Source organism: Typopeltis vanoorti, chromosome 12, assembly GCF_054136105.1.
Source record: "Typopeltis vanoorti isolate ZY-2024b chromosome 12, IOZ_Tvanoo_1.0, whole genome shotgun sequence".
NCBI classification, from domain to species: Eukaryota; Metazoa; Arthropoda; class Arachnida; order Uropygi; family Thelyphonidae; genus Typopeltis; species Typopeltis vanoorti.
This window is the reverse complement of record NC_143560.1, coordinates 126,134,526-126,152,992: the sequence shown is the minus strand read 5'-3', so window position 1 is coordinate 126,152,992 and position 18,467 is coordinate 126,134,526. Positions and strand designations below refer to the sequence as shown.

General features: G+C 35.1%; 1 protein-coding gene across 1 annotated transcript in view; it reads right to left on the bottom strand.

Moving 5' to 3' along the window:
- Positions 1 to 248: 248 nt before the first annotated feature.
- Sc2 (trans-2,3-enoyl-CoA reductase Sc2) overlaps positions 249 to 18,467 on the bottom strand; it is a 279,834-nt gene continuing 261,615 nt past the window's right edge. Inside the window, exons 11-12 of the mRNA XM_090401561.1 lie at positions 14,098 to 14,232; positions 249 to 629 (exon numbers count right to left, since the gene is read on the bottom strand). Of these exons, the coding sequence (XP_090257687.1) occupies positions 502 to 629; positions 14,098 to 14,232 (263 nt within the window). The 3' untranslated portion in view covers positions 249 to 501. The remainder of the gene's footprint in view (positions 630 to 14,097; positions 14,233 to 18,467) is intronic.

Sequence of the window (18,467 nt, the reverse complement as noted above, 5' to 3'; positions counted from 1 at the left end):
GAGATGACTGAGAGTTTATTGTAGTTCTAAATATTCAAAAGAATATTTAGAACTGCATCTATGGATATTAATTAGAGATAACACCAGTTGATTTCACTTATGTATTATACTGTTATGAGTAAAACAACATTATGGAATATTTAAAGACCTGATAAGTATTTGGAATAACAAAGAAAATAGCTTGACTCAATACCTGTGTTGTTTGAGTGTATGTATATATCTAAACTAAACAACAGATTAGAACTTCATTAATTATAATTCATTTTATTTAAACTTGTTACATGCATTTTGAAAAAGGCATTTAAAAGGAATGAAACTTGACGCCTTCATTATAGCTATTATAGCATAAGGGTCAAATAAACAGAAAAGCTGGAATGTCTGCTGAGAAATCTGTATTAAACATGAATTATGTTACCAACACCAATTTTAATGATAATATAATTAGAATTCAATTTTTAAACCTCAGTGCTATTAAAATAAAAACTGCTGATAAAAAAATTACTACAATACAAATGGGAAAATCGCCTTTCGGAACCTAGGATAATTGGAGAATTCTTTCTTGTAATTGCGGTGTTTCTGTATTGCCCAGATTGTCATCTGGTATAAGCCAGCTAAAGTAAACAAACCAGCTACATAACAGAAAAAAAAATAATAAAATAAAAATAAAAAAAAAAATATATATATATATTGTTATTAGGATTGACTCGGGATATATACATTTATAAAATTAATATTTAACTGACTAGAACCCGGGAACGTATAACACAAAAAACTTTAATAAATCACAACTAGTTTCATCGGGGTCCCAACTTCTTCAGGTGAGTAAGAAATAACACAAAACTTATAAAACTAACAAGGTAAAAAACATGGACTTTCCAGCTTAATAAAAAGAAGAAGAATAGTAACAGTCATATTTGAATTGGTGACCGAGTGCTATTGTTAGCATGATTTGAATGTGTGTGAGAGCTAATTTTAGGGTGCCAGTATTGGATTACTACGCTATGGGAATCAGGCAAATTGTAGCTCAGATTGTTGTTCATGTGTGAAGGGTCCAGAACTATTTCTTTGGATTCTATTCTTTGGACCCTTCACACATAAACAACAATCTGAGCTACAATTTGCCTGATTCCCATAGTGCAGTAATCCAATACTGGCGCTCTAAAATTAGCTGTCACACACATTCAACTCATGCTAACAATAGCACGCAGTCACCAATTGAAATATGATGTTACTATTCTTCTTCTTTTTATTAAGCTGGAAAATCCATGTTTTTTACCTTGTTAGTTTTATAAGTTTTGTGTTATTTCTTATTCACCTGAAGAAGTCGGGACTCCGATGAAACTAGTTGTGATTTATTAAAGTTTTTTGTGTTATACTTTCTCGGGTTCTAGTCAGTTAAATATTAATTTTATAAATAAATAAATAAATATATATATATATATAGTGTAGTATAATTATTCACAACATACAGAAAAAATATTCATTAAAGATTTTATTACTCATTTTCAAAATCAGAGTGGTCTTTAATTTTTTTTGAAGCAAGCTCTTCTAAATAGGTTACTTATAAAATAGTAGAGGGCTTACCTGATTATATAAATTTACTTAATCTACATAATACTCAAGAATGTTGAGTATTATGTAGAATACTCAACATCGAATATCAAATGGAAGAAGTCATAAGTTTTAAACTTATTCATCTGATCATCAATATTGACTGATGATCAGATAATGAGTTGAAAATTCATGACTTCTTCCATTAATTAATCCTTGCATGATATATGATGCTGTTCCAATTCTCCACTTTCCTTATTATTATTAATGCAGTAAGAATGATTCCAACAATTTGTTATATTATGAATATCATGAAATAGTTACCATATACACTGTCAGGAAAGAAGTCAACGAACACCACAGTGTGAGAAACAAACAACCATTAAGGTGGGTGGCACATCCACCTTAATAAGATGTAGGACTGCTATTAGCTGCGATGACTGCAGCAATTCTTTGGGGTATATGTACAAGCATACGATAGCGACCCAAGGGAATTTTGGACCATTTATCTTGCAGGCATGTAATGAAGTCCTGAATATAATAATAATAATAATTATTATTATTATTATTTGACACCTCCAGGGAGTCCAAGGACTCATCAAGGAAGGGCACCTGCTCTACAACTCTATCTCCACCATTCAATCACCAAGTGACCGCAACTATACCAACGCTATCTACCACTGACCACTACTTGTATTTCCACAAACATCCATGCCCACAGTGGGATTCGAACCCACAGCCTTTTGGCTGGAGAGTGGATACACTATTAGTTCAGCCAACCAGGCCAGCTAATACATCATTGTAATGTAATGTAATGTAATGTAATGTTACTAACATGCAAAGGTGTTTTTTGCCATGAGGAAAATTCTCCTCAGGGAAACTCAGAATTTTTATTTGCAGAATCAGAAAAATTAATAAAAGAACACACACAATTTCCAAATAATACACTTAATAAACAAAAAGATGGAAGGAAGTCTGTTGCTTAAAAAAAAAAAACATGAAGGTAGTACTACTCTGAAAAAGAAGAATATACTTTATGTCTTCTACAGGAGTCAATGAAGTGAATGATAATAAACTTCTAAACAGAGCTCAGGCTATCTTGTTAATAATGCATACTATGTTACTATTTGGCTAGACGAGACAGTGTAGATATAATTTTGTCTTTCTCCTCACTTTCTGTGTGTTTCTGCATGATAATAATAATAACAACAACAGTGAGGAGAAATATACACTGCATGGAAATAAGTCGACAGACACTATAGTATGAGAAACAAACAGCATGGCACCCACCTTAATAAGATGTAAGGTTACCTTTCGCTGTGATGACTGCAGCAATCCTATGGGGCATGCTTTCCACAAGCGTATGATACTGATCAATGGGATTTCTGTACCATTGATCAGTATCAAATCCTGAACTGTTGTGGGGTGGACATCCCTTGCCCTCACTTGATGCTCCAGTTGATCCCAGAAATGTTCAATAGGATTGAGATCAGGGCACTGTGGAGGCCAGTCAAGTGTGGTGACATTCATGTCCCAAAACCACATGGTTACAGCAGAGGTCTTATGACACAGTCCATGCATTATCGATGAAAGAGACAAAGGTCAGTTCCATAGAAACACCACATAGCAGAAGCATTGCAGAAGCAGTCCAGAATTATCAGACACTTCTCAGAGTTCAGTATCAGTGGCACCACAAACAGAGGTCCGAGGTCAAACCAGCACCATACCATCATGCCGCCACCTCCGAATTTCATAGTTGGGTTATGCTCTGTTCACCGGCCATCCGTCACACCCATACCCATCTATCTGCTCAGTAAAAGGTGTAGTGTGATTTTTTGCTCCATGATGCAGCTTTCCAATCTTCCATGTTCAAGTGTACATGCTCTTTGCACCACAGAAGATGACACTGCATGCTGGTGATGTGGGGCTTGCATATTGCAGTCCTACCATGGAAACCTGTGTTGTGAGCCTTGGTAATGAATGTTTTTGTGCAGATTTGTTTTCCAGATGATGCCTGGAGTATCACATTCAACATGTTGGCCAATTAATGGCAATTTTTGCATATTATACTTCACGGCACTCTATAGTAAGAAGTTAACTCCCTGCACTTCCATCTCAGTATGGCATCACTGATTGTTGACCTGGGATGGTCCAATTTGTCAACAATTTGCCAAACAAATGGGCCTGCAACATGGCATTTCACTCAGACACAGTTGCACTGACTTGGGAGCATCATATTCCTCCAATATATGTTGGCTACAAACATGTGACTCATTACATGGCACAATGCACCTTGCCTATGGGGGGTGTCTGTTGACTTCTTTCCAACAAGTGTATGTACACATATTTAGGCAATGGAAGTAGGGTTGCCACCTGTCCCGAATTTTAAGAAAATTTTCAGCATCCCAAATTACACCTAAGCGGGACAACTTATATGGCGAGACGCCAAATTATCCCAAAGACTTACAAAATATGCGAAAGAAATTCTTAGTGAGTGTTAGCGACATTTGCAAATTTGTATCCATAATGTGTACGATGCAAAAATATCTGTTTTGGGGGGTCTCAATGGTCAAATTCTGCTCAGATAACAGATTCCTGTAGATTATAAGTTAATCAAATCAACAAGCATTACAATCTTTACTTGTAATATGAAATAAGTGCGTTCATGGCCTATGTAATGTGTTTATGTGATTTATCACCATAATTATTGCATGGTATGTTGGCAGCAGTGAAATCACTGCCAGTGATGTTATACATCATCATAGCCTTCTAGAATCTAGATACATGACTTTGCTCAACTTCAGCGAATGATCACTATGAGTTGGTTGTTTTTTTTTACGTCGAGTTTGACTTGAATTTTCATTGTTTAAAGGAGAAGTTGTGGAATTTTTTTCAGAGGAAGAGGTAAGTTATTATTGTGATTGATGATTGAGAGGAAGCATGTTCTTAAGTTTTGTGAGATACTACTATTGTTTTTCATTTTTTTTTCAGAATCACCACACAACATTAGTCACCGATAGTGAACTGGAGTATTGCACAACATTAGTTTCAAGATGTCTAGTTCCTCAAGTGACAGTGAAAAAGAGAAGAAAAGCAAAAAATGAAGTGTTTATGTGTGTACAGAAGTGTTTGGGAAGGGAAATATCCATGGTTGAAGCTATGTGGAACAAACTCTTTTAAAGCATTCTGTAATATTTGCTTCCGTGAATTCAGTATTGCACATAGCAGAGAAAATTACGTTAAAAACATTCAAACAGTGGATATCACTGTTTGAATATCCACACAAATGATATCCACACAAAGAAAAAGAACAGTAACAAATAGGAAATGAAATTAGAAAGTTTTTTCGTATCATCCGAAATGGAAAGAAAATCAGTAACAGCCGCAGAATTAAGTTCGGTTTATCACACAGTGAAGCATAATTTATCATATTCAAGTATGGATTGCCAATAAAATGTGTCCTGTTATATTTAATGACTCTGAAATTGCTTTAAAGGTTTAATGTGGTAGGACAAAAGCCGAAATGCTTGTCTGCAATGTAATGGCCCCAGAATCAGTCTCCCAAGTTACCAGAGATCTAAAAATGTAGCTACTGATGCAAATAACAGAAGAAACAGAAAGCTGTGGCCTATGTGTGTAAAATATTTCACAGCTGAAAAGGGCATTGAATGTAAGGTTCTTGATTTTATGAGGATCCAGAAGAGACTTCAGATTCAGTTTTTTTAAATATCAAAAGTAGGCTTCAAGAGCATTCTCTGAACCTAGACAATGTCACAAGCTACAGCACAGACAATGCCAGTGTTAATTTTGGGAAGAAACATTCAGTGTATCAGTTATTATCTAAAGCAAATAAAATAATAAAAGCAAAATGTTCAGACCATATCATACATAACACGTGTAAGCAAGCATGTGATGCACTAAATATAGATATAGAAACAGTTGTTCTCAAAGTTTACAACCACTTTTATTGTTCCGCCAAAAGGAGAGAAGAGTTATTTTGAGTTTGTTGATTTAGAATGGCAAGAGGTTCTGAGGCATGTTTGTGCTAGATGGCTTTCCTTGAAACCTGCAGCTGATAGACTTTTACTTAACTGGGATGCTATTGAGAGCTATTTTAAAAGCACTGAAGAATGTCCTGTTTTTCTGAGGAAAATATTTGATGACAAGAAGGCCATCAAGCAAGCCAAACTCTACTTTTTTTTTTCAAATGTTTCACCCATTTTTGAGGAATGTATTAAACTCATAGAAAATAAAGATTTGAGTGCATCAGAAGCATTTAAAGTAGTCAGTGTTTTACGAAACAAACTTTTTAAACATGAGGACAGGTTCTTTGGAAATGCCACTGAAGAGGTATTAGAAGCCATGATCCCTCAAGAAAGCAATCAGTGCAAGTCAACTTTCTTAAGTTCTATGAGAAAGCTTTAAGCCATTTGGAGAAATCATTTGACTTCACAGAAAACAATCTTTTTAGTCTGCTGAAGAACTTAAACCTCCAAAGTGAATTGTTTTTCAAGCATCTCAAAGAGACTGTGAAGGCACTTAATCTAGAATCCGACATTAGCCTGGATGAGTTATACAAGGAATTCTGCTTGAGTTGTGACAAAATAAATACTACTAAAGTGTACTACACAGCAGGAGAGACCTTAGGTATGAAATAGAAGGAGATTATTCGGAATATTGGTAATTCCCAATCTCTATAAGCTCATACGGTTTGCTTTAAGCATTCCTGGTAGTAATGCCTTTGTAGAAAGGGTGTTCTCTCTTATGAACTTAGAATGGACAGACTCAAGAAACAAGTGCTCAGCTGACCTCATAAAAAGTGAAATCATCATTTCAAAAAATGTTACAGACACTTGCAAGGACTATTTTGTGAGAGTGAAACAAAACAGACAGCTTTTAGAAGCAGCCAAATCAAATAAGAAGTACAGTTTCAAATCTTACATTTCAAGAACAGGTAGGCTTGTGCTGCTCAGTATTTTCTCCCCATTAAAAGTGTTTCAAGTTATATTATAGTGAATTTTTAATTTTTAAGGTAAAATCATACAAATTAAACTTTAAAATACAAATATTATTAAATCACTAATACCGGTACCAATGTATTCAATCTTTTAATAAGGTTAGAATTACATATTCAACTTTGGCTTTTTCATTTTATGCATTTAGGGGAGGGAAAGACTTTCATATTCGATAAGTGTGTCCCCTCTTTAGACTTACCAAAAGGTGGCAACAACCCTAAATGAATAACACTCAAAGAAAAATCTTATTCTTTGAGTGTTATAAACAGCATCACTAAACAAAATAAATATATTTTTTATTAAGCTGCTAATATTTCATTGCTTTTACAACCTCCATTTATCTTTAGAGCATAAACAGTATAAAGGCACTAATAACGTGTAGAGGAAACAATTCTAAATTGTAATGATCACAAGAAAAAGAACCAATAACCTATTTTGGTTCCCTCTAATGCTGGATAAAAAGAAGTTGACAATGTTGGGAAGAAGTCAGTCATAAAATTATTTCTTCCAAAATTTTTGTAAATTAATGCAGCCATATTTGTTGAAATTTGGAGAATGCTCCATTGCTGCTCCTAACCTCAAAACAGTCTTTCTCACCTGTCATAACTTTATAACTTATATATAGTGTTGTAGTTTTCTTCTGTCTAATCCTCTGTGATGGGAATTAGATGAAGCATTTTGCCAGTTCTGCCCTGCCATTATGATGGTAGCGAATATAAGTCTTATGTTCTTCGAAGTAAATATTAACAGATCTTCCTGTCTGTTCACAGTAAACCAAGTTAAAGGCACACAGTATGCACTTATCTAACACCTCTGGATGTGATACAGAATGATGTCTGTTTAAGTGAATAAATAAGACTGCTAGTTTGATGTGCTTGGCTGAATGTGGTGTGGTTAAAAATATGTGGTTACAGTAGATGAGTTCTGCAGCAAGAGCCAAGTTATTGGAATGGATATTCCTCACTCTATGTGTTCACATACTGAGAACAGTGTATTGTTGGGCTGATGATGGTATGATAATTATCCTTAAAAGGATACTAAGTATCTGCTAGTGTACCCTTTTAAACAACAACAACAACAACAAAAGAACCTTTTGAAAGATGTGTCTAGAAAAGGTAGACACCTCAAGGAGATCGTCTCTGAACAAAATAAACTTAATTATTCAGTCTTCAGAAAATCAATGCACATGGAAGAATACCTCCATGCAAAGTCTAACCATCATCCATCACAAAAAAATTGGTATCAAAAAAATCCTTCAAGACAGGAAATATAAAATTTCCAGGCAGCATGAAGAAAAAAAGCCACGAACTCATATCTCAGCCTTATTCTTCCAAAAAAAAAATGGTTATAATAAAACAGAAATAGTTGAGAACATCCTAATGGGCATCATAAACATCACCACCAGGCAAACAAGATGGAGTGGAAAAAACAGAAATATAGAAGTGCAGTATCACTCCCTTACATATAATCTGTCATGGACAGAATCTCGATGATAATGTGCTAATAAGGGATAAAAGTATATTTATCCTCACTAAACAAAATCTCGTCTCCTTTCGTCTCTGAAACCTCCCCATTCACCGATCAAAAATTATGGCATATACAAAATCAATTGTTCATGTGGAATATGCTATGTGAGACAAACAGGGCAGTTAGTAGAGATACGCATGTCAGACCAAACACAGAAATGACCAACACTGAGTACAACTTTGCCAGAGCATTCAAGGAGTCATTAGAGATGTTAAAAAAACTTCGAAATCAATAAAATGAGAAACAAGTATGATCCTACATCAGGTTTGGTCATCTTTCATCAAAAACCTGGTGCATGCAGATCTCTGACACTATGCATCACATGTAGTTGTATACACACTATGTACAAAATATTCGGTATTACTGTTACTATTAATTTGCTTATTGCTGAACTAAGTCAGCATAAAATCAGTTAAGTTCGTTTTATACCACTCTCCTGAAGTAGTGAATGCCCATGAAACTAGGATTAAATAAATAAACTGTGTGGTTGCTTAAATAATTGTAGAGGTCATTTAGAGGTCAAAGATAGATAACTGTGAGGAGAACCATAGCATTTTCAGGAATGTGAAGAACCAATCAGGTATCATGGTGTACCCCCATGAGAATGTATCTAATGGATACTGAACAGAAGAGGATGGGCTGACAATTTGGAAATGAGCCAACAAAAATGTATTATTACCTAACCCAAAATAAAATGAAGGCAAAACATGATGGAATTTCATGCTAGTTGGGGGTGTCACCCAGTAAAACAAAGAGTGATCAGCTACTGAAACAAACTCCAAATCAGCATCATCATCATCAGAATTCAAGATTGGCACCATCAATGGAAAAGAACTGGAACTGTCAGAAGAATTAGAAGGACATGAGGTTTAGTGTTAATGAAACAAAGACTGAACAACAACAACAACAAATTTGAGGTTTTTCTAAGTAAAATATACAAGATGTTATATTCAAGCAATAATGATCAAGGAAAGGAAGTAGCAGATATAGATAAAATTTTAAATGGATGAATAACACTATTAAGCTTGAGTTGCAAAAAAAGAAACAACTATGGAGGGAATTTAAGGAGAAGGGTGACCGGCAGGCACATGAACGGTATAAAGCGCAGGCCAGAAGGGTGACGAGTGTGGTAAGAAAAGCAAAAAAGGATTACGAAAGAACATTGGTCATGCAGGCTAAAGAGAATCCTAAACAGTTTTTTAGATATGTAGCAAGTAAAAGGAAAAATGTACATGGCAGATTGATTTTAAAGAATGCCGATGGTAGGGAGGTAACTGAATCAGTTGAGATACTGAGTGAGCACTTTGCAAAAGTATATCATCCAGGTGGTGACATTGCAGAAACGAATAAACCAGTAGATTATACGGGAATTGTGGTTAATGAAGTGGAGGTGAGTAGTCTATTGCATAACCTCAATGTCAATACATCTGTCGGATTGGATGGTATACCAGCTCGTGTTGTACGAGAAGCAGCTAAAGAATTGTCAGTACCCTTGACCATTTTGTTTAATTTGAGTCTCGGGTCTGGGTTAGTCCCGAGCGGGTGGAAAGAGGGGAAAATAGTTCCACTGCATAAAGGTGGTTCCAAGACTGCTGTTGTAAATTACCGACCGATTAGCATATCAGGAATCATTGTCAAGGTCTTAGAGAAAATAGTCAAGAGGAAAATACAAGATTGGATAGAAGAAAATGGGATACTGTATGGGGGACAACATGGTTTTGTGAAGGGTAGATCATGCCTCAGTAACTTGCTCACGTTTTATAACACAGTGACGGCTGAACTGGATAGGGGTAATGGGTTTACAGTGATACTACTGGACCTTGCCAAGGCCTTTGATAGGATACCACATGGAACCCTAATCAGTAAACTGGAGCAGATGGGTATAGATATAGGGTTGGTGAGATGGATAAGAGGGTGGTTGAAGGAGAGATATCAAAGAGTGGTTTATTCAGGAGTGGAGTCTAAAAGACGTCTTGTGACTAGTGGAGTGCCACAGGGCTCTGTTCTTGGACCAATGCTTTTCAATTTGTTCATCAATGATATTGGAAAGGATCTGAGAGGAAGTGTTCACTTGTTTGCTGATGATGCAAAGTTGGGTAGAGCAATTGTGAGTGCACAAGATGTCAAAATTTTACAGGATGATTTGGATAGTTTGGAGGACTGGGCTAGGAAAAATGGATGTCAATTTAATGTGGCAAAGTGTAAGGTTATGCACTTTGGGGTGAAAAGAATAGCAGCAGTATATCGCATTGGTGGAATCATACTCCAGGAGATTGATGAGGCCAGGGATTTGGGAGTGTTGGTGGATAGGGAGTTGAAGTTTAGGGGGCACATTGCAAAAGTAACTAAAACAGCTCACCAAATCACTTGGCTTCTGAAAAATACTTTAACATGCAGAGACGAACAAGTTGTTGTTCCTCTGTATCGACTTGATAAGACTCCATCTGGACTTCTGTGCCCAGCTATGGGCACCAGGGTTTCTTCGTGATGGGGAGGAAGTGGAGAGGGTCCAGAGACGAGTGACCAAGATGATAGCAGGTCTGTGGAATGAACCTTATGAGAATAGGTTGAAGATTTGTGGGTTGCAGAAATTGGACGATAGGCGAAGGAGGGGTGATATGATTGAGACATTCAAATTACTGAAAGGTTTTTATAAGATTGATCCAGAAGATATTTTTGAAAATATGACTGGTGGTGGGAGGACTAGGGGCCATGCATGGAAGCTGGGCAAGAGCGTGGTTGACAAGGGTGTTAGAGCTAGGTTCTTTACTTGGAGAGTGGTAAATGAGTGGAATAAGCTTCCAGAGTCTGTTGTGGGTGCTACGACCGTGAATGAGTTCAAGGCAAGGTATGATAGATACTGTGTGAATGTTGAATAGTTGTTCTTGACATGATGTTAGGGCCTCCCTCGATGAGTCTGTCGACTCCTTGGAGTTGCCCATAATAATAATAATAGTATTCAATACTAAACATGAGGATTATCTTCTTCAATGGTAGGCAATATCAGGTAAAGTGATGTGGGCAAACATCAGAATGGATAATTAGACAACAAGACTTGTTTGTGCTTATGGCCTCACAGAAGATTATAATAAGGAAGAAACAGAGGAATTTTTTTTGGGTCATTAGACTCAATATTGCTCTTTGGAACATATATCACTTGCCTTTCATAATCAGCTATCAAAGAAATGGAAAAGTTAATTGTCACAGGAGATCTAAATAGCACAGTAGGAAATAAATACTAGATATATGGATAAAGTGTTGGGAAAAATGGAGAAAAGTGCAAAACTTTTATTAATGGTAAGTACATACTGGATTTCTCTTCAGGACATGGACTAGTCATTACTAATACCACACTCCAACATAAAGTTGTGCACAAATTCTCAATGACCTATGATAGCTATATCTGATATAGCTATCATAGTTCTGAACCTTTGTGTACTGAACCAGCATTATATCTTCATGCTGGTTCAGTACACAAAGAGTATACAGGTGATCTGAAACATGAAGTTAATTGTTTTCAGTAGGATAAAACTGAATATCATGTTGAACAGAAAAGTGTGTATGAAAGTTGAGCAGCTTTTAGGGGTGAACTCTGGACTCAAATACATTTATTCAAGGAAAAATTAAAGTGTTTGAAGACAAGAATCAAATCTTGGAGACTCACTGGCAAACTCTGAAGAAAACTCTGTTCAATTCAGCCATGGAAGCATAATGAAGTTGTCTGCAAACATAGAAAAACCAGAGCTCCAATGGAGGCAGAAGTTAAAGAAGGAGTTATATTTTAAATTAGCTTGATTTGCTCCAAGTATGTTATTCCCCACATATACCCAAATTTGTTATATTGAAGACAGCCAAGGAGTAAGATAACAATATATATATAATTTTATTTTTGTTGGTTATAATGTTTCGGATTCGTATCCATGATGGTGCATTGACTTCAGGATCAACATGCTGCGTTCTAAAGAATGAAGTTCAATGGCTAAAAAATTAAAATATTTACTGTAAACATATAATTATATATAACAGATAATACATACAAAAAAAAATTAAATAGCTATTTTAAGAATTACATAAATGAGCTCAATAATATTTTCTCATACTCTGATTTTCATTTAATTTAATACTGAAAGATAACGCAAAATATTTTACAAAAGCAAACTGAATATATAACATGCATTTTATGATTCAATATATCTTCCTTTATTTAATTTTTTTCTCATTCATTCAGTCTATCTCTTAAATTCCTTAAATATATTAGCTAAAGATCTCACTTGACCAATATACTTGAATTGCATCCATCTTTCAATTTTGTGAACTACGTAGACATGAAGAATAATCACTCAAACAATAAGAATACATTAACTGAGAAGTTCCAAATGCAATTTCAATACTGGGACTTTTTACCATAGATTCAATATTGCTCTTGGAACATATATCACTTGCATTTCATAATCAGCTATTAGCTAATGCCTTTTGTTCCCTTATATCTAGCTTTTGGAGACTGAGTGGGCAGTTCAGTCTCCACCGGTAGCCAATCAGAGATAGCTGGCCAATGACTATCACCAATTATAAGCAGCAACCAATGAAGAGAAGGGCAAACAAGTGTTGCCATCTCTTGGTATCCAATCCTAACAAGATATGTTACTGTCTGAAATAATGCAAGTTCTACGGTTGATTTTCTTGAGTTTACGGGATGAAAAACCTGCTTGCCCACAAGAGAAATTGAGTAACTCAGGAACTGGTCAAAGATAGGCTTAGAAAAAGTTCCCCCAGTCGGTGACTAGACTTGAACTTAAGTCTATCATTGAGTAACTTAATGCAGAGGATGCAAGTGCCACTTCCACTGAGCTATACAGGCCTTACTTGCCTTTCATTAAGCATAAAATATTTCCATATACAAAGGCTGGATATATTATACTGTACTTCAATAATCAACTTCAGAGTTCCATTTCTTTGGAGAGCAATTAAAGATGCATATAAAAACTTTCTCAAGATTAGTGAACTTAACTCTCAGTAGTTTATTAGTGTCAGCTGTTCTAAAAAAACAACTAATGTGCATGTCCATTACAGAGATTCAAAGTGAAACTGAAGTGACAAATGGCTGCAGTTGCTATAGTGCTCGCATGCTGTACAGCAATAGTGACATACAAACACTACTCTAAACAAACTTACAAATAATATACATACAACATTGCTGTGTTATTCGCTAAGGAATACAATATATGGTAAGCAAGTTTACTACTTAATTGCATTTAAGTCTCTCTTAATATTGCTATCGCTTTATCATATGACAGCTCCAATAGTACTAAGCATATAATTGCAATACTAAATGCGAACAAATCATATATATACTGCATATGTATAATTTGGTTAATTTATCCCTCACTTCAGTCCTCATAATGTACATTCAGTATATGTGAAGGTTTCATGTAAACAAAATATTGCCACATCTCAAAACTTCAGAAGAAAGTCATTTTAAGAACAACTTCAACCTAACACAGTAAGTTTCTTTTCATCCACTATTAGAAAAGTTTAAAATATTTATACTTTCTAACAATGAATGCAATTGGATGAGTAGTTCACGTATCTGCTCACCAACTAACAGACAGTGGGTTATCACCCAAAGCCAATATCTTTAGATGATAGATGATTTTCATTGCTTGTTATGAGATTACCACCCTACTTACTGGAGGCCAGAGTTTCCTGCCAGATATAACCTTTAACCAACCTATAGTATTAATACCAATACACTATGTATCGTTCATGGATGAGATTTGCATTAAAAAAAACAACAAACTTATGTGAATATTTAGGACTTAAATACGAAATGGTTCTCATATTTCTGGAAGGAACTGCTCTTTGTACTATAAAATATGAGAATAAGCTACCGAACAACAGACTTTTTTTTTTTTTTAACTATTAACTAAAAGAGTTGATAATTATAGATATAAATATGCAAATTATTAAAAATACAAAAAAAAAAGTACAATGGCAAGAGATTTACCTGGAAGGCATTGTGTCATTAGGCTGAAAAACACCCAGGAGAGTATTTCATATGTGTAGTTGGGACAGGAAACCATATGGAACAAATAAGTAAGAGGATTAGATGTAGGTAATGGAACTTTTCTTTCTGTAGTACCTAAGAAAAAAGAGGGAATAAAAAAACATATCAACTGCAACTTTAGAGGATAACTATTATTATTGTTGAAAGTTTTTTTACCTTGGGTATATACTATGTTAAAGATACCAAGCAATTTTATAAGCTAGGTTTTTAATCCTTTTTCCCAAGTAAGCAAACAGACAAGTAAGGTCAAGTTTGTGCTTGCACTACGTGCAGGCGCAAACTTGACTTACTTGTCTGTTTGCTTACTTGGGAAAAAGGATTAAAAACCTAGCATATAAAATTGCTTGGTATCTTTAATATTATTACTGTTATTAAGTCTTTCCTAATTAACAATACGGTCAATAAGGATCATGGAAAAGAAGGAATAACTAACATATAAAAATGAATTTTATGCATGTGAAGCTATTTATAGTATGGTGATATGGCCATGATGAAGAAGATATGGGCCATATCACCCATAGGTGATATGGAATCTCAAAAAAGCTGAAGAAAAAAAATTACTAACTATTGAAATGGGTTGGCTAAAAAGATTACTTGGAGTATCTCTGCTGGATAGACTAAGAAACAAAGGCATAAGGAAACGACTAAAACAAGAAATAACAATAATATGCAAAATCCAAGAAAGAAGACTGTGATGGTTTGGCCATGTGACCAGAAAGATTATCAGCTAAAGTCCTGTATACAACGATGGAAGGTAAAAGATCCAAAGGACAGCCCAGAATTAAATGGATAGATAAAATAAAAGAGGACCTGAAAACCAAATCACAACAAGTGACACCAAACTGGACAGAATTGTTTGAACTCTCCAGGGACAGACAGAAGTGGAAAGAGTTCATTTGGACTCATCATCATCCACATAGATGATGGAAGAGAAGAAGAAGATATGGGCCAATTTCAAAATGGAAAATGGGACGTGTGATTATGAAGGTAGTGATAATAAAAAAGGAGAAAGTTTCTGAGTTATTAGAAAAGACGATTAATATAATGAAACCAAGATTTACAACAATATTTTTTAAACATGCAGAGAAATGGATTGAAGTTCAGAGGAATGTTTAGTCCAGAATTTCCTTTCTGGATTTCTGCAGTAATCATAGAAAACTCATTACTAACACAAAGATGTGTGTACATTCATCCAGGGAAAACATAAAAAAGAATAAATCTTATTGGTTATGTATACTGAAAAGTTTATTGCTAGACCCCTTATGAAAGAATTATCAAATGTCATGGATATATTCAGGATTATCCTGTATTTCACTACATTTCTCTACAGTTCATGTCAAAGTTCTGATCAGATGTATAACTGGCTGTACTTGAAAGGTTCAGTCATTAAAAAATCTTCTGAAATCTTCTTTCCAAACTGGAGAACAACATAGAGCTCTTTTAGCATTAACTTTTTGGAAGATTCACAGGTAGCTGGTCTCTACCCTTAGCCATCAGTGATAATTAAGCCCAAAGCTATCAATGATTTTGTAGGCATCAGGATGACTGCCACCATCTGAAAGGCCTAAACACTAAGGTTATATTATTTTTTAAAATACTACAAATTCTAGTCAATTTTTCTGAGTTGCAAGAGCTTCAATCTAACTTAGGATCAGTCAATCACAATTATTGCAAATTAATGACATACTAATTCTGACTATATCAAATATCACTGTGCTATTGTGTCAGATCAGATATCCCCACCCTACCTCTGACAGTTTGTGATGCAATTTCAAAACAGTCATTTATGCTCTTTTAAATTAATGGCCCACTTTATCCAAACATGATCTGCTATAGGTGCATCAATGCTCTGTTATTAACAAATTAAATTTATTATTAAAATTCATTCCTAGGAAGGACCTCCAGCGATGAGTCTTTTGACTCCTTGGAAGCCTAAATAATAATATTTTGTGCTGCTTCTTGCATTGTTAATTATTTTGTGTGTGTGTGTGTGTGTGTGTGTGGTAGGGAAAGGTTTTTTTTTTATTATTTGATTTTTTATGGTGTAAAGACATTAAGGGTCATGCTGTGCCAGGACACAGGTCACAGTATATATATGGTAAATGGTTAGTAGGACAACCACAAACATCCATGCCCTTGGTGGGATTGGGGGAAGGTGATGTGATATTAAAGTGGCAAGTAATAAATACATTTTAGACCAAAAAGCCTCTACATTCAGAGACTATAAGCCCTTGTAGCATTATTTGTATACTGTTTTCCATTAATTAAGGAACAAAGAGAAATATCATGATAACTCAAAAACTATATGATGAATTTTTATGCAATTCAGTAAAATGCAGTATGAGATGTGAAAGAAACACCCACAAAAACTATAAATAAATAGTTTGATTCAGTAACAAACAGGTACATGAAGACAATGGTTCAAAAACATGAGGTCAAAATGGAATTGTCAAAGTGCCTCAATAAGGAATGGCCATCAATTAGGGCAATACAGCACTCACATTTCATACTGTTTAAAAGGGTGTCTAGGAACTCAGTTGGTAATAACAACTCATTGTTCCTGCAAAGCTCTCCTATGTCCCTCAAGGGTTTTTTTGGGGGGGGTGGGGGGGTTGAGAGCAGTAACAAGTATTTTCTCTCAATAGGATTAAGAAAGACTTAAAAGTCTTTCTTAATCCTATGCCAAACTATGGCCACTCCACATGTATGATAGTCTCTTCTTGAATATATTGGTTTCATGAGATTGACTCAATGAGGATGAGCATTATTGTCTTGCAGCATAAACATCTCCCCTGTTGCATCTGCATATGCATGAACATATGGATCTCTATAAGTTGCAGCATTCATGGTTCTGTTAGGTGTGCACAGTGGAAGCAGATATCAATGTTCTTGTAGACAACACAAGGTCAGATCATAGCTGAATCAGGATATCATTCCTGTTTTGGAAGCAGATAATCAAAGATATCTGTCACCCACTGTAGCTGTAGCATGGCCTTCCTTCACTGTATCATCAGGATGCTGTTCATGACTACTGGAATTGGTTCCACAGTCTGTGCATCACAGACCTACTCACGTGAAACCATCTGGATATCTGTATCCTGACTGTGACCAGGCTTAAGACTTATGATGACTCACCACCTGAATTCATTGGTTAAATGAATGTTTTGCAGCCATATCCAAGAAGTTTGCTATCACGAAATGTCTTGTTCTCACTACAGAAACAAAACACAAAACCACTCCAAAATGCCTACTCTCATGCCTTGGCTCATTTGCATATATGCTGACAGTAACTCATTTGTATAATGAGTTTTCTCGTCCCACCCCCCCAAGTTGTTGTGATTTTTCTTTTTATTCCAATTTATGAAAAACAGTATATTTGGGCAAGATAGCAAGTATGGGGAAATCAGAAATGAAACAAATAATAAGACCACAACTTATTATGGCAATTTTCCCTGGGTCCATTACTGTTTGATGATAATGGTATAAAATTGAGAAGATTATTATTATTATTATTAATGGTGACATATAGTGGCTTTGTGGAAAGATTTACGTAAGGTCAAACTTCCTGAAAAGTCACCATATGTCATCATTAATAATAATCTTCTCAAATTTTATACCGCTGTTGTCAAACAGTAATGTTTTTTGAGTCAGTGAGTGTGGATGCAAGTTTAACAGAGAGATACTTTGAGAGTAATGGGGATACCAGATTAATAACTAGATGCAAGGTTTTAAACATTGAGAGAGAAGAACAAGCATTCTGATGTTGAAGCTATGGTGGAAAGGATATAAAAGCAGATCTGCAGGTGATGGTGGAAAAGTTCAGATGACAATGCAAAAGTGAGACAAAAACTAAGAAGACTATTTGCAACAGTGCAGCTTGTTTGTTTTAAGAATATGAAAAAAATTCAGATTTAGGTACAGAAGCAAATAAAAAAAATGCTACCAAGATTATAGAATATCAGCTTTAAGGAAAGATTGAGAAAATTGCATCTACAGATCATTGTGGATGGGATTATATGTATAAGCTATTTCAGGAAGCAACAAAGAGGCCATGTCCTCAAGTTTTTTTTTTTTTTTTGCACAGTGGGTGGTGGAATATGTTGCCAAGAGGGTTGTGAATTTAAGAATTGATATTCCAGCGTACAAGTTGACCTGGCATATAAGTCGATATTGGAATTTTTTGAGTTTATTTGAGTTTTTATAGTATACTCGTCGTATAAGTAAATTCGAAAAATTTCTTTAAAAATAAAAATTATGACAATTTCTAAGTAAAATTTTTATCCAGGCATCAACCACTAGGATCATAACTG